The sequence below is a fragment of the Trypanosoma conorhini genome (genome assembly GCF_003719485.1).
Source record: "Trypanosoma conorhini strain 025E chromosome Unknown Tco_14.4_contig_00042, whole genome shotgun sequence".
Lineage (NCBI taxonomy): Eukaryota > Euglenozoa > Kinetoplastea > Trypanosomatida > Trypanosomatidae > Trypanosoma > Trypanosoma conorhini.
In genome coordinates, this window is record NW_021704131.1 from 37,507 (window position 1) to 54,382 (window position 16,876).

At 62.6% G+C, this 16,876-nt stretch overlaps 6 protein-coding genes across 6 annotated transcripts, besides 29 other annotated features; 1 reads left to right on the forward strand and 5 right to left on the reverse strand.

Moving 5' to 3' along the window:
• Nucleotides 1–397: 397 nt before the first annotated feature.
• On the reverse strand, nucleotides 398–2,335 carry Tco025E_01329 (uncharacterized protein; the record flags this gene model as incomplete). Its single annotated transcript, XM_029368267.1, has 1 exon — nucleotides 398–2,335. The coding sequence occupies one exon, from the start codon at nucleotides 2,333–2,335 to the stop codon at nucleotides 398–400; it is 1,938 nt and encodes a 645-aa protein (XP_029231575.1).
• Nucleotides 2,336–2,394: 59 nt separating this feature from the next.
• Nucleotides 2,395–2,417: a microsatellite.
• Nucleotides 2,418–2,517: 100 nt separating this feature from the next.
• Nucleotides 2,518–2,538: a microsatellite.
• A 112-nt stretch (nucleotides 2,539–2,650) lies between these two features.
• Nucleotides 2,651–2,679: a microsatellite.
• A 27-nt stretch (nucleotides 2,680–2,706) lies between these two features.
• Nucleotides 2,707–2,775: a microsatellite.
• A 135-nt stretch (nucleotides 2,776–2,910) lies between these two features.
• Nucleotides 2,911–2,944: a microsatellite.
• Nucleotides 2,945–3,054: 110 nt separating this feature from the next.
• On the reverse strand, nucleotides 3,055–5,070 carry Tco025E_01330 (uncharacterized protein; the record flags this gene model as incomplete). Its single annotated transcript, XM_029368268.1, has 1 exon — nucleotides 3,055–5,070. The coding sequence occupies one exon, from the start codon at nucleotides 5,068–5,070 to the stop codon at nucleotides 3,055–3,057; it is 2,016 nt and encodes a 671-aa protein (XP_029231576.1).
• Nucleotides 5,071–5,079: 9 nt separating this feature from the next.
• Nucleotides 5,080–5,101: a microsatellite.
• A 353-nt stretch (nucleotides 5,102–5,454) lies between these two features.
• On the reverse strand, nucleotides 5,455–6,915 carry Tco025E_01331 (uncharacterized protein; the record flags this gene model as incomplete). The annotated part of the gene is made up of 1 exon (XM_029368269.1): nucleotides 5,455–6,915. One exon carries the CDS (start codon nucleotides 6,913–6,915, stop codon nucleotides 5,455–5,457), a length of 1,461 nt encoding a protein of 486 aa, XP_029231577.1.
• On the forward strand, nucleotides 6,914–7,297 carry Tco025E_01332 (uncharacterized protein; the record flags this gene model as incomplete). The annotated part of the gene is made up of 1 exon (XM_029368270.1): nucleotides 6,914–7,297. The coding sequence occupies one exon, from the start codon at nucleotides 6,914–6,916 to the stop codon at nucleotides 7,295–7,297; it is 384 nt and encodes a 127-aa protein (XP_029231578.1).
• Nucleotides 7,298–7,364: 67 nt separating this feature from the next.
• Nucleotides 7,365–7,396: a microsatellite.
• Nucleotides 7,397–7,418: 22 nt separating this feature from the next.
• Nucleotides 7,419–7,442: a microsatellite.
• Nucleotides 7,443–7,608: 166 nt separating this feature from the next.
• Nucleotides 7,609–7,644: a microsatellite.
• A 1-nt stretch (nucleotide 7,645) lies between these two features.
• Nucleotides 7,646–8,821, reverse strand: Tco025E_01333 (uncharacterized protein; the record flags this gene model as incomplete). Its single annotated transcript, XM_029368271.1, has 1 exon — nucleotides 7,646–8,821. The coding sequence occupies one exon, from the start codon at nucleotides 8,819–8,821 to the stop codon at nucleotides 7,646–7,648; it is 1,176 nt and encodes a 391-aa protein (XP_029231579.1).
• Nucleotides 8,822–9,118: 297 nt separating this feature from the next.
• Nucleotides 9,119–9,178: a microsatellite.
• A 118-nt stretch (nucleotides 9,179–9,296) lies between these two features.
• Nucleotides 9,297–9,350: a sequence feature (A-rich).
• A 342-nt stretch (nucleotides 9,351–9,692) lies between these two features.
• Nucleotides 9,693–9,728: a sequence feature (A-rich).
• Nucleotides 9,729–9,734: 6 nt separating this feature from the next.
• Nucleotides 9,735–9,762: a sequence feature (G-rich).
• Nucleotides 9,763–9,802: a sequence feature (A-rich).
• Nucleotides 9,803–9,847: 45 nt separating this feature from the next.
• Nucleotides 9,848–9,899: a microsatellite.
• A 205-nt stretch (nucleotides 9,900–10,104) lies between these two features.
• Nucleotides 10,105–10,145: a sequence feature (GA-rich).
• Nucleotides 10,146–10,180: 35 nt separating this feature from the next.
• Nucleotides 10,181–10,204: a microsatellite.
• Nucleotides 10,205–10,454: 250 nt separating this feature from the next.
• Nucleotides 10,455–10,544: a sequence feature (GA-rich).
• Nucleotides 10,545–10,953: 409 nt separating this feature from the next.
• Nucleotides 10,954–10,982: a microsatellite.
• Nucleotides 10,983–11,114: 132 nt separating this feature from the next.
• Nucleotides 11,115–11,179: a microsatellite.
• Nucleotides 11,180–11,207: 28 nt separating this feature from the next.
• Nucleotides 11,208–11,227: a microsatellite.
• Nucleotides 11,228–11,258: a microsatellite.
• Nucleotides 11,259–11,340: 82 nt separating this feature from the next.
• Nucleotides 11,341–11,392: a microsatellite.
• Nucleotides 11,393–11,440: 48 nt separating this feature from the next.
• Tco025E_01334 (uncharacterized protein) lies at nucleotides 11,441–15,487 on the reverse strand (the record flags this gene model as incomplete). The annotated part of the gene is made up of 1 exon (XM_029368272.1): nucleotides 11,441–15,487. The coding sequence occupies one exon, from the start codon at nucleotides 15,485–15,487 to the stop codon at nucleotides 11,441–11,443; it is 4,047 nt and encodes a 1,348-aa protein (XP_029231580.1).
• Nucleotides 15,488–15,908: 421 nt separating this feature from the next.
• Nucleotides 15,909–15,941: a microsatellite.
• A 40-nt stretch (nucleotides 15,942–15,981) lies between these two features.
• Nucleotides 15,982–16,018: a microsatellite.
• Nucleotides 16,019–16,088: 70 nt separating this feature from the next.
• Nucleotides 16,089–16,140: a microsatellite.
• A 56-nt stretch (nucleotides 16,141–16,196) lies between these two features.
• Nucleotides 16,197–16,232: a microsatellite.
• A 2-nt stretch (nucleotides 16,233–16,234) lies between these two features.
• Nucleotides 16,235–16,258: a microsatellite.
• A 240-nt stretch (nucleotides 16,259–16,498) lies between these two features.
• Nucleotides 16,499–16,554: a sequence feature (A-rich).
• Nucleotides 16,555–16,876: the final 322 nt, after the last annotated feature.

Sequence of the window (16,876 nt, forward strand, 5' to 3'; positions counted from 1 at the left end):
CCCACCTGCCGCCCCCCTCCAAGGCGGGAGCTACTGAACACACACACATAGAAATTATATATATATATAAGAAAAACAAGTGCGTGTTGTCCTCTCTTGTGTTGCTGTCGTTTTTTTTTCTTTACCGTTTTTATTTTGTTTTTTGTCTCTCTCGCACTTGTCTTCCCCCGAGGCCCGACGCATCGAGGCGCGGGAAGTCCGCGTTGGCAGCCAAAAACAACCCCAACGGCAGCAGAAGAAAAAAAAAAAAGGCACTTCACGCTGGTCGGGGACACACTGCCATGGGGATTAAGTGCAATTCCGCACCTGGAGCGGGCCTGCATGCAGCAGAATAGAGAAGAGGAGGGAAATACCTCCGCGCCCGCCTTTGGAACGGCGCCTAAGCGCTTCTTTCTTCCTACGAAGAACCCTTGGCGTGAAAGTCAGGCACTCCAGTGACGCGCCTCACAGCCTTCCGCATCAGTTCACGCGCCTTTAATTTTAGCCGCAGCCTCCGCGCGTCCTCTGAGTTCGGTGACAGCTGAGAGACGGGGGCGAGAGAGAAGGAGCCGTCCCGGTTGCCGCTGCGGGTGAAGCTCGGGGTCGTGGTAGTGCCAAAGTTGAGGTCGTTGGTGCTGTTTTCGCTGCTCCGGACGATTTGGGGTGAGTCCGCCGCGACGGGGGCCGGGAGGCTCGTCGCGGGAGGCGTGACGCGGCCGGAGCTGGCGGCCGCCGTTGGCGCGGCGTTGACGTGGCCGCGGCCGTGCGCGGCGGCGCGGCGGCGGCTGAAGCGGGTGTCCCACGCCTTCCGCGTGGCCCGCTGCGGCGACGGCGGCGGCGTCTTTTCGACGCTCGGCAGCGGGAAGTCGTCCAGCGCGGGGAGCCCCATGTCGTAGATGAGGTACAGCTTGAGGAGGTTGGAGGCGATGGAGCTGAGGTCGGGCAGGGAGGTGAGGATGCGGTGCAGCAGGCCGCGGCCGGACTGGATGCCCTGGTGCATCTCCACGCGAAGGTCGGGGGGGGAGAGGCCGCCGAGCCAAAACTTCTTGCTGGGCGGCGGCCCCACGCTCACCCGCACCCGCACCGCGAGGTACAGGATCTTGATGGAGAACACCACGTGCGGGATGCGGAAGCCGCGGTAGGTGAGATTGAGCCGCAGGCACAGCGTGGCCCCGCCGCGGTAGAGCAGGTCAAAGTCAAACACCATCTCCCCGTTGGCCACCAGCCTCGGCGCGGAGACGTTGCTGAAGATGGGCACCTCCTCCCCGATGAGGAAGTCGTCGAGGATGATGCGCCCCTCAATCTCGCGTGGGAACTTCCTCACGCTCAGCTGATCAAACTTTTTCTGCAGCTGGGCGCCAATGAAGTTGGCCAGCGCCGTCGTGCGCATGTTCTGTCGCAGCAGCCGCGTGAGCACGAGGTTGAACGAGTCGGGTGTGGTGACGGTGCGGAGGTAGGCCCGCCAGCGGGCGGCCTCCTGCGGACCCTCGAGCAGCGTCTGCCACCGCTCCTGCTCCCGCAGGTAGTAGAACTTGACAACGACGGTGTACCTGGCGTCGGAGCGGCAGTCCGCCTCGCTGTCGGCGCCTCCAGACGACCCGGGCGCCTTGCCGCTGCTGTCGACGCTGCCGGGGCCGCCGGTGGCGCTCAAGCCGGCGACGCTGTTATCCTCCACTTGGCCTTTCGGGTGTTTTGCGCGGCCGCCGCTCGCGACGCCCCCGCTGCGCGTGGAGCGGAGCGTCTCTGACATGGACTCCTCCAGCGCGTCCCCGTCCTCCTCAAAGAGGGGTCCGCCGTCGCAGGCGCGGATGTGCAGCACGTGACCTTGCAACGCCCCCGCCCCGCGACGGCCGCTGTGCGGCATAAAGGAGGGCTGCACAACGATGCGGTCGACCCGCACACGACCCTGCAGTCGCTCAGACGTAATGATGCGCTCGTGGCTGCCCAACCCGTGCGAGCCCTGCACCTGGTACACCAGCAGGTGCTTGTCGTTCAGCACCAAGCGGCAGTCGTACACGGTGCCAAAAACATTGCCTGCTCTCGGGTAAAAAATGTGGCAGACCGCCGTGTGCCGCACGGAAGAAACGCCCGTCGCCTCCGACAGGGATGGCGCCGGCTCCATCGCGTCCAGCGTGCTCATCGAGGTGTTGCTGATGGCGCTCTCGTGGTAGTTGGGCCGCCTGAAGTGGGTGAGGACGACGTCTTGGCCAGAGAGGCGCACGTAGAGGGAGAGCAGGATCCTGCTGCTGTACTGCACAAGCAGTGTGAGTCTTTCGAGGCCGTAGAGGTAGCACAGCGGCACGGCGAAGGTGCCGAGAATCCAGCCGTACACGAACAAGGCAAACGTGCTCAGCATCTCGAGCAGCCGCCAAGGCCCGCAGGTGAAAACTACTAACCAAACGCCGTATTTACACGTATGTATATATATTTATATATATCTGGGTGCAGGCGCGTGCGCTGTGTGCGTTTATGGGAAGACGGAAAGGGGGAGGAGAACCCCTGGAAAGAGCGGGGTGAAGAGGAGAAAGAGGAACCAGCTGTGTGTGTGTGTGTGTGGTGCGGCGACCGCACCGTCGGTCGCACCATCTGTTGCATCGCACTCGCAGCCATCGCCTCCGCCCCACAGCCTCAGCCAATAGATTATACACACAGGCGCCCGCACCCGCGCTCGCCTCCTCCTCCTCCTCACGCACCTCCACCCTGGTGCTGCGGTGTTTTACTCCCGCATCTTTTTTTTTTGTTCTTCTTCTTGGTTCTTTCCCCCCCCCTTTTTTTGTTTTCTTATTCTTCTTCCTCGTGCGGTCATCCTCTCACGTCTTCCGGGGTAGTGGAGGGCGGAGGCAGCGTCCCCTCCTCAAACAAATAAATAAAACAAAAACAAATGTATGTATGCGTGCACGTGTCCACCCGCCGCGCCGTCGCCCACATGAACGGCGGGGCCGCGTAGACGCCGCGGCGGCGGCGGGTGTGTGTGTGTGTGGGGGGAGGGGGCGACGATGTCCCCTTCCATGGGACGGCGGAAACGCTCAGCAAAAGACAAAAGAAAAAAGCAAAGCAAACAAATAAAGTCTCGTGCTACTCCTTACAAACCGCAGCGCTCCCCGCCTCCAGGCAGGAGAGCATGTCGTGCAGGCGCCAGTACCACTCGCGTTGCCGATGGCGGGACCGCAGCCGCACCATCTTGTCGCGGGAGCCGCACATCTCGCCGACGCCGCGCAGCAGCAGCGGGTAGCGCCCCTCCGCGCAGGAAACGAGGCTGCGCCGAAGTAGCTGCAGCTGAACAGGCAGCTCCCGATGGAGGGCGGCCTCCGCAGCGCAGACGCGACGTGTGTACGCAACGTCAGCCACGGCGCCCTTCCCTGTCGGCCTGTGCCTCCGACAAACGCCAGCGGCGTGCGACGCCTGCGTCGGGGACTGGAGGCGGTCTATTTCATCTTCGGCATCCCTCTCGCCCCACTCCGCGGGCGCCGGCGTGGCGCCGCTGGCGGGCCGCGCCGGTGGCTTGGTGTACTCCGTCAGGTTCGGCATGTTCGAGAGAAGCGGGCAGTACTGCAGGGAGTCGGGGAACGCGACGGTCTCCGGGTCGACGTCGGAGGCGTCCATGTTTGCCGCCGCGCCTTTGCCCGCCCCGGCGCGCGATGGGAAAAGCCTCCGCAGCACGGGCTCCTGCGCAAGCTCCGCCATCTCGAGAGTCATCTGGAGCAGGTAGTTGTTCCCCTTGACGACAAACGGGTAGCTGCCGCTGAGCATCTCCCGCCATTGCCGCACGGCCTTCAGGAGCGCCACGGAGACCTCCTGCAGCTCCCGCATAAAGTACAGCACTCCACGGCGGTAGTAGCGCCGCTGCAACACCGCCGTGCCAACGCGTGGGATGCCCACGGTGGCCTGAGCGGTGGAGGATGCGGGGCGCCGGGGACGCACGGAGGCCGGCGGGGGCGGCGAGTCGAGCAGGGGCCACGGCGACAGCAACCGCGGGTTCGGCCGCGCCTGCGTCGCCCACGGCCGCACCGAGCCACTGCGCGAGAGACACCCTTGCGCTGCGTTTTCGCTGCCGGAGCCACCGCCGTCGCCGGAGGCCCCCTTGATGTGGAGCTCTGCCGCGGCCATCGCCAAAAACTCTCGCAGCTCGGACATGATCGTCTCCCGCTGGTCCACTGCGGCCAGCACGGCGAGCGTGCGGGCCATGTGCCGATGAAGCAGCCAGCGCAGCTGCATCATGTCCGTCACGGCGGTTTCCCGCAGCCCCGCGTCTCCCACGCGGCCGGCATCGCTGTCGCTGGCCGTGGCAGTGGGCTCCGCCGACAAGTGTCGCTTTCCTTCGAGTGTCCCTGCCGCCCGCTTCGCCGCAGAGCCGTTGGCACGGTTAGGCGCATGCACGCGCCCCATTCTCGCCTCGGGCGAACGCTGCCTTCCCGCGTGCCGGCCCCCCGCGTCTTGGCGGGCGACGGCGCCCGCAGGTTTGCACACCGTCGTCGCGGGTGAGACCGACGCAGAGCCCTGCAAGGGGGCTGGTGGGATGTCTGCGGAGGAGCCGCCGTTTTTGCCCACGCTGCGGACGCCGCAGGCGTCTTGTGGGCGCGCCGTCGCCGGCGTCTTGTGGGCGCGTGCTGCCTCCATTGACGACTGGCTTGCCGGCGTCGCCGCCGGCCTCCTCGCCGCGCGCTCCACGGGGACGATGAGGTGCGCCTCAATCACCTCCACGTCCATCGCGGGCAGGCAGCAGCCGTGCATCAGGGCCCGCACCTCCGCCAGAAGCTCCTGCAGGGCCAACACCTCCCGTCGCCGCAGAAACTTCTCCGTGAAGGCGCCCTGCTGCTCCTGCTGCTCCTGCTGCTCCTGCTGCTCCTGCTGCTCCTGCTCCTGCTGTTGTTTCTCCTGCTCCTGCTGCTCGTTCAAATGGCACAGCGGAGACGCGTCCCTGACGCCCGCGCCCTCCGCGCCGTGGCTGCCGCCTCCGTCGCTGTTGACGTCGCCCCCCGCGGCACGGCGCACCTCCTCTTTGGCCTCCGTCTGCCCCTCATACATGTGCCACCCGCAATGCTGAAACGGCGCCGCGGGGACGACTGTCACCTCATCCTCGCGCAGAGTCATTTCGCCGTCGCTGCCGCTGCTGCTGCTGCTGGTTGGTCTTTTGTCCCCCTGTGCGGCACTTCCCCGTTGTCCGCAAGATGCTGCTACCCTATTCCTGCGCCCATCCACCCAAGAGAGAAGAACACGAGGAAGTGTAAAAAAAAGACAAAAAAAACAGCACGGCGCACAAGTTGCATTCCGCCCCACCGTGCACGCACGCAGTGCGAGAGTAGAAGACCGGGGCCACTGAAGCATAGGCAGAGAGAGATGGGATTCCGCCCCATTCCCAGCGCGCGAGGGTGTCGGTCTCTCTCTCTCTCTGTGTGGGTGGGTGGGTGCTGGCCCGCGAAAAAAAAGAGGAAGGGAAAAAGAAAGGAAAAGCGGCGAATGCCGCACCGCACCGCGTCAGAAGTAGAGCCCTGTGCTCTCGTTTGCCTCCAGGCACCGAGTGCGGTGGGCGAGGATGGACCACACGCGCCGGCACGCCGCGTGGATGAGAGAATGGGGCAGCACCACCCCAATCTTCGGCGGCAGCCGCGGCAGCAGCAGGCGCACGCAGATGGCCTCCCCCGCCCGTTTCGCCTCCTCCTTGGCGACTGTGCCATTCACCACGGACGCGATGCGGGGCACCCCGCCACTGGCGGGGACGCCCCCATAGCTCAAGCGCATAGCAAAAAGAGCAATCTGCTCAAGGCGCTCAACCGTGGCTCGGTTAACGTGGCAAAACCGTGGCTGGTGGGATGGAGCAAAGACGCTCGAGCTTCGAACCCCCTCGCGATAAAAGCTGCTGCCCTGATCCACGTAGATAAACCGCGGAGTGCTCCTGGAGGGCCGCTCGTACAGGCGCCTGGCCTGTGCGGCGTGGCACGGCAGCGTGGGGTTGCAGGCAGCGAGCACGTAGCTGTTGTGCCCCTGCCAACGATCGTAGTTGGCAATAATGGCGTCGAAGGCCATTTGGTCCCAACGCTCCCGCGCCAGCAGATCCGGCGACGGCGGCGTCCCGCCTCCGCCAGCGCGGGTCTGGGCACTGCCAAGAATCTTCTCCATCCAGTCATCCTCCGCAGCATCGGGAGCGAATTTGAGGCCCGACTTTCTGCCGCCAGGCCCCCTGCGTTTCGCAGGTAAACGCGGCATGTGACGCGCAAAGGAGGTTTGCTCCACCAGATGCACGTCCCACATCCAAAGCTGCACAGAGGCCAGAATGCACTTTGGGCCTGGCCCACCAAGCACGTTCCTGAGGCGTGCGTCTTCGCACCGCGAGGTGACCGCCTTCGCCCGCTTCAACGTGAACACCGCGGACTCCACCCAGTGCGCGTAGAACAGGCCAAGTGAGGCGGCGGCGGCCTTGATGTAATCGACAGGGATCTGCACCCACGCCGTTGGCGGGACGCGCCGAAAGCCGAGAACGCGATCCATGTGAAACGCCACTGTCTCGCTCGCAGGCTCCAGTTCAAACTTCTTCTGGGGAAGCTTCACCACCGCCGTGACGTTGCCGTGACGAAAGGAGAGCAGAAACTTGATGGTGCGCCCTGAGGCGAGCAAACTCGAGAGGGGCTTCAGGGCCAGCCAGTTGGCAGGGTTTCGAAGGTACGCCAAACAGGCAACATCTTTGCTTGGAGTGTAGTCCGCGTCTGCTGGGTCGCAGAACTCGACAGAGCCGACGCGCGTCCTCAGCCAGTTATAGGTGTCTGGTTTGTACTCGGCGAGGCGTGATTCTTTTGCGTAGCAGTCGGCGAGCGCGGCAGACAACAGCGGCGTGGCGCCAGACTCCACGCCGGGCACCCCGCCCCCGCCACTACTGTTTGGAAGCATCGGCAGCAGCACGCCGTGGTGCTCGTAGGTTTGGAAGTCCTTGAAGTTGGTCATGCCCTGCGTCACGGGGCCCACCGTCCGCTGCAGCAGCGCCGCGTACTGCGCACGGGCCGAGGACCACCGCTCCTCGGCGAATCCCGCGGGAAAGAGGCTGGGCCGCGGCGGAAGCAGCGGGCGCGTGTCCAGGCGCTGGCACCCCGGCAACGGTGAGGCGGCGGAGCGCGCCGTCGACGGCTGCTTGCGGTTGCTGCTGCTGCGGTTGCTGCTGCTGCGGTTGCTGCTGCTGCGGTTGCTGCTGCTGCGGCGCGGCCTCCCCTCCGTCATGCCGCGCCGTGAAGCGAAAGACGGCCAAGTTGAGCAGCGTGAGCAGCAGCAGCAGAAACAGCCGCCTGTTCACGGGTCGCCTCCAGCGGCCTACGTTGCGTCGCATTCGTGAGTAACCGCGCGACCGGGCGTCGGCCCACGCGCAGCTGTGCGCGTCAAACGCCCAAGGCGATAGTGTCCACACACACGCACACACACACAGACAGACACAGAGGGAGACAGAGAGTCGAAAGTAATAATAACAATATTAATAATAACTGCGTAGAAATAAAAAGCATGCATCAGTGTGTCTTTCGCTGGTATTCCTCTCTGCGATCTCTTTTTTTTTTCCATCCCTCCCTCTCCTTCTCTATCTCGCGCTGCGTGCCGTTCCTCCCTCCTGCTCCGAAGCCACACACGCGCTACACCCCAACCCCTTGCAGGCACCCACACGCACAGACACACACACACACATACACATTCATAACCCAAGCCAGCGAGAAAGGCGCCTGTTCTCGGACCGCAACTCACGCAAAGCGTTCATGTTTGCCTGCAGCGGCAGCTCGACCGCCTCCAGGCAGCGAGCCAGGTCCTCGCGCAGCGCGGCACACTCCGCGCGCTCCTCAGCAAGCGCACGCTCCGCCATTAACACGCGATGCGCCAACTCCCGTGCTCTTCTTTGCATCTCCCCAACGGCCTCTGCGTCCGCTGCTATTTTTTCTCGCTGCAGGAGCACTGGGCCCTCTCCACTATACCTCGGCTCCTCCTGAGGCCAGTGCAGCTGGCGCGGCTCTGACGCCTCCCTTGCCTGTAGAGCTTCCTCTCTTCTTCTTCCTCCCATCACCGCCTCCTCGATATCGCGCCTCCCGACTGCCTGCATGAGCTCCTGCCAGGAAAAGGTGCTTCGCTCCTCCTCCGACGCCGGGGATGTCTCCTCCCCTCGCTCCGCCGTGGTGATCGCGGCCTGAACGTCGTCCACGACGCGTGCTGACCCCTGCCCGGGGCCGCCTGGGAGGAAACGCTCCAGCTCCCACGCGCCTGGCCCCACCGCCCCGACCTCCTGCGGCTCACGGAGCCACCGGTCCGCGGTGTCGCCTCCGCTGGCGCCTGCCCCCCCTACGCGGCGCCGGCGCCGTCCCCCGATGGCGGGGAACACCTCCTGCAGCTGAATCACGCCCCCAGCCCGCGCGGAAGGCTGAGGCGGGGGGCCGTCCCCCACAAATGACGGCCGCGTCCAGGCCGGCGGGGACGCCGCGGGCGTAGGTCTGTGGGGCGTCACGGGAGGAGTCCACCACCTTACTTCCGCCCGCACCGCCGCCTCTGCAGTGGGGGCAAACACATTGCCCGCCGCTGGAGCGTCCACGCGCCGCAGCACGCCCCACGCAGCCCTGCGCTGCACCTCCTCCACCGTGGCTGCTTGCGCCGCCGCCGCAGCGCGGCCGTTTAAGGCAGCCTGCTCTCCACTGTCGGCTTCCCCGCCCACTGCAGGCATCCCACCGTCGTCGTCATGGAGGAGCGTGGCGGCGGTCTGCGCAGCGCCTTCCTCCGCCAGCACCGTCTCCCACCCCAGCGTGAAGAGCGGCCGACGCCGCAGCGCCGCCTCAGGAGAGGCCGTCGAAAGGTCACTCACCACATCGCCTGACACGCTGCGCTGCATCTACGGCTCTACGGCGGTGCCACGCATGCTCGTCGTGGGCGGCTTGAGCAACCCGCGCGGCAGACAAATCCTGCTGCCTGCTCCACGCGACTCCGCTGAACTGCCGTCGGGGTTGGCGGCGAGAGCGAGGCAGGGCGGGAGGAAGTGCGTGTGTGAGGAGCCGCAGGAAAAAAAAAAAAAAAAGGAGGCTTCTTCTTCTGCACTTGCGCGCAGGAATGTTTTTCTTCAAAAAGAAAAAACAAGAGAAAAAGCGGAACGCCGATTGGTACCTCCTCGCCCCAAAACGTGAGGGGAACTTTTGTCCGTTTGTTTGTTTGTTTGTTTTTTCGGTTTTTCCTTCTTCTGCTTGTGTGTTTGCGCCACTTCCGCCCTGCCGCCCCGCCTGGGCGGCGGAGATTCGCGCGAGCTGCACAGCAGGGGCCCACTCCACCACGCACAGGCGAGCAGCGCCGGCGGGCCGCAGAGACGGGGCGGCAAACTAACAAGAGGAAGACAAGAACAAAACCAAAAAAACAAACAAAAAAAAACATGCGCACGCATCCGCCCGCATGCAGGCACACAGGCGTGGTAGATACACATACGGGCATATACCTCTCTCAAGGTAAAAATCCACCAAACGCATCCCGCTGAAAAGCTCCCCTTGCACTGTCATTGGGGACCGTAGCTGGCGGGCAAAGAAACGCCGCTCCCCCTCCCTACACGCGGTGGCGCAGATGCCCAAAATGTATGTAGTTCCGCCCGCCCGCCCTCCCCTCTGCGCGGCCCTCCGCAGTTCACTCATCCGCGCGTGTCCTCCTCACGCACGTACACAAAAATGAAAAAAAAAACAACAACAACAGCGGTGCCGCGCCGCAAAGCCGAAAAGGTACAGCAAACAAGACACACGCAAGCAAACAAACGAACAAACGCAAAAGGGGGAGGGGGCGGGGGTAGGGGGGGGGAAAAAAATAGGTAAATAAAAAGGAAAGAAAGAAAAAAAAACGGGAAACCCCTAAATCGCCCAGGTATAGTGCTAACAATTTCATTTTTCCTCTTCTTTTAGTTTATTTTTCTTTTCTTTTTTCTTTTCTTTTCCTTTTGCGCACAATGATGCTCAGGGCCACGGCACCCGCACAGAAATATACACGCGCAGTTCTACGGCTGTGCACCTCCCTCGGCACTCGTCGCCGTACTCTACACAGGCGAGAGGAAGAGCGAAGGAGTGAGGGAAACAACGACCACCGCCACCAGCACAAAAGGAAGAACAAAAGTCATGCAGACGGCAGCGGCAAACCCAAAATGGGAAGAAAAAACAAACAAACAGGAAAAGAAAAGGAAAGAGAAGTGTCGTGCTACGACTATGATGCCCAGTCCATGCCTCACTCACGCACACACACACACACAGAGTCACCAAACTCTCCAGGTGTGACTTCTTCCTTGTCGTTGTTGTTTTTCTATCGATGCACAGCTGGCAGCCGCACACACCCACACAGAGGGAGGGAGGGAGGGAACACGGAGGTACACTACAGAGCGTGCTAGATGAGGTTGTCGCCACTACAGGTCTATACATGGATACAGATAATAATATATACATACCGCATCAGGTAATAGCTGGTGTGTGCATGATAGAAGGAGTGAAACAAGACGAAACGGCAAAAAAAAAGTAGACAATAAAACAAAAACAAAACAAAAACACCGGTGGAAGAAGTCAAATAAAAAAAAAACAGAGGGGACAAAAAAAAAACGAATCATTGCCCCAAGGAGGCACGCGAGCCAACATCATCAAACAATATCTTTTCCCACCCATCACCAGCATCATCATCCAACTTTATCTCCCCCTCCTTTCGCTGCCGTTGCTTTAGTTCGCCGTCGGTACTGTTGTTCTTTTTCCGGAATACATTTGCCCCGCTGACGCCTTTTTTTTTTCTTTTCCTTTTTTCCTTCTTTCCCCCCCCCACCCCCTTCTCCCGGCCCTGGCCACTTTTATTTCTGCCCCACTGTCGCTTGTCTGGCTGAGGGCTTCCCGCCCCTGCGGTTTTGTTGGGCCTCGCCTCTTCTTCCGGTTGGTTGTTTTTGTCCGCCCCGGCGCTTCGCTGGCGCCCGTTTGCCTTTTCCTCCGCGCAGCTGCGGGCACATCCCTTTTTATTTCCTTCCTCCTCTCTCTCTCTCCTCTCTCGCTTCTTTTCCTCCATCACACGTCCTACGCATTTCCGTTTTACCTTCTTTTTTGTTTTTTTCCTGTTACTCCTCCCGCTCTAATAAATACAGTCGGCACCCCCCGCTCCCGCTCCCCCCAAACTCCCCTTCACGCGGTTTCTTCTTCTTCTTTTTCTTTTGCTTCCTCGCCCCCTCTACACCCTCTTCCTTTTGTTTTCTTCTCATCCTGGCGGTGAGGGGACGGGCCATCGTTTTTGTTTTTTGTTTCACTATTATTTTTATTGTTATTATTTTTTTTTTTGCTTCTCTGCTCCTGCACTGCCACTTGCGGCGCCCCGCACGCATTCGTGCGGCCCTGCGGGAGGGAGCAGCCGCCGCGGCATCCCCTCGCGCGTCGCCCCCCCCCCCACCCCACCCAAAACCCCCTCCCGCTCCTCAGAGAGTTCTACGTGCGGCGCGGCACCGCCTTCTCCCGGACCGGCCTCACGACTTGACGATGATTTGGAAGATGTCGCAGCCGCGCAGCACCTGCACGAGGAAGTTGTGGTGCTCGCAGAGGACGTCGAGGTACTTCTGCAGGGCCGGGTTGACGGTGAGCTCCTCCTCCGGCAAATCCGGAAACTCCTCGCGGGCCTCGTGTTGGATCTGCATCGTGCGGTTCGACAGCACCTCCCGCAGGTGCGAGAGGGAGTGCAGCGAGTAGCCGGCGACGTCAAGAATCATGTCGCCCGCCTGGAACTGCAGCTCGTCCTCCTCCACCTTCGGCAGCGGGCGTTCGATGCTGGTGACCTCGAGGTTCTTGTTAACGCTGCAGCCCAAGATGCCCTCGATGGCAAGGCTGGAGCTGGGCAGGTGGTCCATGTCCTCCGGCAGAAACGTCATGTAGTGAAACGGCTTCGTCACACGCGGGGTGACCGTCGTGCGGCGGCGGCGCTGCGGGCTCTCAAGCTCCGGTACCGCGACCGCCGCGGCCAGGCGGGCCGCCTCCCTGGCAAGTAACTCACTTAAGCCCGTGTCGAACAACTCCATGAGCACCTCCCACCCATCGTGCTCCTCGCTGAGGGTCCCCTTGCGGTAGTACTGCTCCTCGTTGCTCAGGTTGGTCGCGTCCTTGCGCTCCTGCCGGCGCCGCTCCAGCATGGCGCGGTTGCGGTGCATGATGCTCTCTAGCATGAGGGCATGCTCGTCAAGCTCCCGGAGCTCAATCTCGTTTCGCGCCGCATCCTCCGTCGTCAGGATGTACTCCCGCTGAAACAGGCGGCGACGACGCCCCTCATCGTTCACAAAGTGCGCACGCTCCGCCACCTCCTCCACGAAGAGGGCCTGCCACGCCTCTGGGGAGACGAGCAACGTCCTCGGCACACCACTGCACACGGGCGCCTTGCTGGTGCAAACAAGATCCAGCCGCTCCCGCATCTCATCCGCCGCCAGGATCATGCGCGCCGTCCGCTCATCCCCGATGAGCCCCTCCACCTCCTCCTGCAGCGCCTCCATGAGGAAGCTGCGCACGTTGGCGTAAATGTGCCGCCGCTGCTTCGCCTCGGCCTCCGTGAGACGCTGGCGGCAGGACTGCTCATCCACCTCCGGCTGCGACGCAGCCGCCCGCAGGCGCCGTGGGTTCATCATGAGATCCAGCAACCGGCGATCCTCGCGCTCCTGCGCCGCCACACGCAGCCGCCGCTCGCGCTCCTGCGTCAACAGGCGTACGGGCGCCAGGTTGCGATGCTGGGCCCGACCCATCGCCTGCATCTGCCGCGCGTAGCCGGCCTCCACCTTCGCACGCTCCACCTGCTCTTCCCCCTCCAGTACGCGCTGCTGCACGGCGAGGGAGCGGCTCTGAAGCTGATGGCCCCCGCCCCTGCCACCGTTCGCGTTGAGGCGCTCCTCCGCCTCGGAGAGGACAAGTCTACTGCGCCGCGAGGCCTCATCCCGCTCCAATTGGTCCAATTGCTCTTGCAGCTGCTCCCGTTGCAGGTCCCGCTGCTTGCGCCCGCGCTCGCTGCCGCGGTCCTGTTGGCGCTGGCGCAGGCGATCCTGCGTCAGCCGCTCCAATTCCCGCATCCGGCTATTTGTGCCCGCCCTGCTGTCCTCCGTCATGACACTGTCGCTTCGCAACGTCCCAGCGTCGTCGTCGGCGGAGCGCAGGTAGGATGGCGAGTTACTGCGATTCCCCTGCAGCGCCCGCACCCGCGAGCCGCCCTTTGACCCGCGTCGGGCGCCGCGGTTGGCCGTGCCGGCGGTGGCAGAGGCGGGAAAGCAGTGGCGCAGCTCGTAGAGTCGTTTCAAGAACAGGAAAGGCTGGGTGGCGAAGCGGCGCTCTATCGTCTCACGCGGCAACTGTTCACGGATGTAGTGAATCTCCGCCGTGATGCGCACCCCGGGCTGGTCGACGGAGATCGTTCTGACGGTCACGAGACGGCGCGGCAGCTTGAGCATCAGGCAGATGTCTGTTAGGGCGCAGAAGCGCACGTCTTCCTCGCGCGCAGGGTACAAGAGATGCCACTCATCGCCATAGATGTAGCGATCCAGCACGGCGGTGGCGTACTCCACCTGCGAGGGGTCCTCCGTGGACAGGACTGGGTACAAACCCGGCTGCGTCGCAAGCGCCACTTGACCATTTCCGTTCAGCAGGGTCAAGGGTCGGCTCACACGCGATGCATCGCTGACGCGCGTTTTGCTTTGATGGGCCGCATACGCCATATCCGTGCTGTCGTTGGGGAACGGCGGGTTCTTACCTGCCGCATGGGAACTGTGGCTACGGACGGACGCGTCGTACCTCGCCCGCTCCGCCGCGTTTAATGTGGCATAGTTCTGCGACGGCGCACTCACCGAGTCGCGTAGGATGGACTCCATCTTCTTCTCCGCCTCATGGCGTAGACGCAGCGCCTCCTTTCGATCCTCTTCAGCCTCGCGTTGTAGTTGTTCGACGGAACGCAGGCGCCCTTCAATCTCGCGAAGTCGCGCGGACTCTTCCGCGACACTTGAGTATGCCGTGCGACGCGGGGAACGCGGGGAAATGCTTGTCGGTCGGCTCATAGAGGCACTGCGCGAGCGATGGCCGCGACCGCCAAGCAGCTTCGCCTCCTCCACAAGATAGGCCTCGTGCACCAACTCCTTATGCAGGTACTGCATAAAATGCAAGCGGTGGTGCATCAGCTTCATCACATTGCGGACGAGCATCTGGTACTCCGTGCGGTTCCTAGACAACCGCTGCGTCGCGGCCACCTCACTCGACGACAGGTACTGTGACGGCCCAGCAGAGCCGTAAGGCCGGTTTACCGGCCGCGCCGCCTTGTCGGGGCCAAGCGATTTCAAGTTGGCGGGGATCGTCGTTGTTCCAAACGAGGTCGGCTGGCCGACGGTGTTTGGCTGCCGCGGACGCCCCGCGTCGCTCCCATTGCGGGAGGAGAGAATCGAGTGCGGGGTTTGTTCATGGATGCTGTTGGTTGGCAACGGTCTCTGTGCCAGGACGGTCTCACGTGGGAACTCTCGCAGACTCCCCTTTGTTGATTCATCACGCAGGGATCGCGATTCGCTCGGCGTCGCAAGCTCCCGGCGGCTGTTTGTGGGATTACTGCGCACGGGAAGTCCCCGGCCTCTGTGCGAGCTCTGCAGGACCTTCGAACTAGCATACGACTCATGCGGAGTCAATATTTCACGTTGGCTGGATACTGGTTGGCTCCGGGAAGACGCACTGCGATCCGGCTGACTCCCACGCGGGGTGCGTAGTACGTCGCTTCGTGGTGTTCCCCCCTCTCGCAGGCCCTCATTCGTTCCGCCCAGCGGCCCTCTGGAGGCCCGGAACTGAAACGGGCTCTCTCGCAGGTCCATCGACCCCGCCGGGGGACTTCGACAGCTGTGCATTTCACTGAGGTCGCCCGTTGTCGTCGCCAACTCATTCGCGGTGCAGGAGCGCAGTTGGCTTTGGGTTTTGACGCTTGCGGCGAACTCGCTTGCGTGGATGGAGCGGGTTTTTGGCGAGATGTTCTCTGGCAGCAGGGGCGCGTCGGGGGGGTGGCGGAGGGAGGCAAGGTAGTCCTCCGTGAAGTCCTCCGCGCCGCGGGCGAGGAGGGCCGTGATGCACCGGCTGTACGCCTCTCTACTGGGGAACTCGAGGCGCAACTGTTCCCACTGCGCCGGGTTGTCGAGGCGCTGGAGCTCGTCGGCGGTGGGCTCCTCCTTTGGCGAGCCCGGGAAGAGGCCGGTGGACGCCGTGCGTCTGCTGGTGGTGCTGCCGCCCTCCTTCTGCGGGGCGATGCCGGCGGAGAGGGAGGCGTTGATGAAGAGATGGTCCGAGACGCTTGTCAGCGCAAGTGCCTCGGAGCCAGTGAACAAGACACTCGGCACCCGCGCAAGCTTTATGAGTGGGATGGAGCAAATGCCAATAAAGAGCGGCTCCTCGTCGTTGAGCTCGCAGAGCTTGAAGACGGAGACGGTGGTGTGCGTGATGGTGATGCTGCCTGGCAGGAGCACCGCACTTCCGTCGGGCGCCATCTCCACGCGCAGGTTCACCGGGTACTCCTCCTCCATTGCCGTCTGTGGCCCGCTGCCGCCGCCGTCCCTCTGTGAAAGGTGCTACTGGCGCGCTCCCCGCGGGGAAGAATGTGTTGCCGGTGTCGCCGAAGCCCGCGACGCGCCCGGACGACGCCGCAAGAGAGCCTCTGGCGAGTGATTGTTGTGCCCCTCACGCGCCTCCCCCCTTGGTGAGACTCGCGGTGGCAAAGAGTGGCAGCCGATGCAAACAGATGCGCAGCCCACCTTCCGTCTGTTTTTTCTTCTTGAGTTTTCCCCTTCCCTCCACGCTGCTAATTTTTTGGCTTTGCTTCGAATTGCCTGCTTGACTGTCGGTCTTTGCGTGCGTGTGAGTGTCTGCCCGTTTGCTTGAATTTGTGTATGTTACCTAGAGCCTTCCTTGCTTCCTACGCTGGCATGCACACACACACACACAGGGAGAGAAAGAGAAAGAGAGAGAGGAAGGGAGAGAAATTCAAGGTCGCCTCCTCCGAGAGAAGCAGCACAGAAACGCCCACGGCCGACAGCCCCGGCCCCGGCCCCGGCCCCCTTCCCCGCCTTCCGCCAGCCCTCGCTGGGGGGTTTCGCGTGCGAGTTGATGTCCCCCATCCGCCGCTCCCAGACACACACACACACACGCGCGCGCGCGCGCACGCAGAGAGAAACAAACAACCGCCTTCGCAAAAATAGCAGCAACAATCAACACCGGAAGCAGCAACTTCATTGCATATGTACATTACAGATGAATATATATATATATATACAGTGTGTGTGTGTGGTGGGTGGGTGCCCTGTCGTGTGAAGGAAAGAAGGTGCACGCGCGCACGCAGAGAACAGGGCGCCGGGTGGGGGGCGGTGGGCGCCTCCCCCGCCACTTCCCTCGCTGCGCTGGACTGCGGCGGTCACCACTCACCCGGCGCCCTCTTCTCTGCGGCGGCACACACGTCCGGCGCAGCCGCAAGATAAAAAATCAAGCAAGCAGCGGTGAAAAGTAAAGCAAGGAGGGGCGAAATAATAATAGCACACGAAAAAGAAAAAAAGAGGGAAACAGAGGAAGAGCGAAAGAAAGAAGGAAGGAAAAAAAGCGCCAAACAAGAGATGTGCTGCCGCGTCAGACCCCCCTCTCAAACACGGCGCGTGGCGGCACAAACCGGGCACACGCCGCACGTCATTGCACACTCCGCACAGACGGAGGTGTGGCCGCAGGTGAAGATGCTTCTTCCTTGCAGCTTGGCGGCCGCCGCACAGCGGCTGCAGAGCCCCTTCGTCATTCGACCCTTCAGGACCAGCTGCATGCGCTTCCCCACATCAGCCAGGAGCTCGCAGAGCACGAACACCTCACTGTCACTCATTAGCGCGACGTCCGCCGGGTCCGGTGTGTAGCGCTGCGTAAAGNGAATCTTCTTC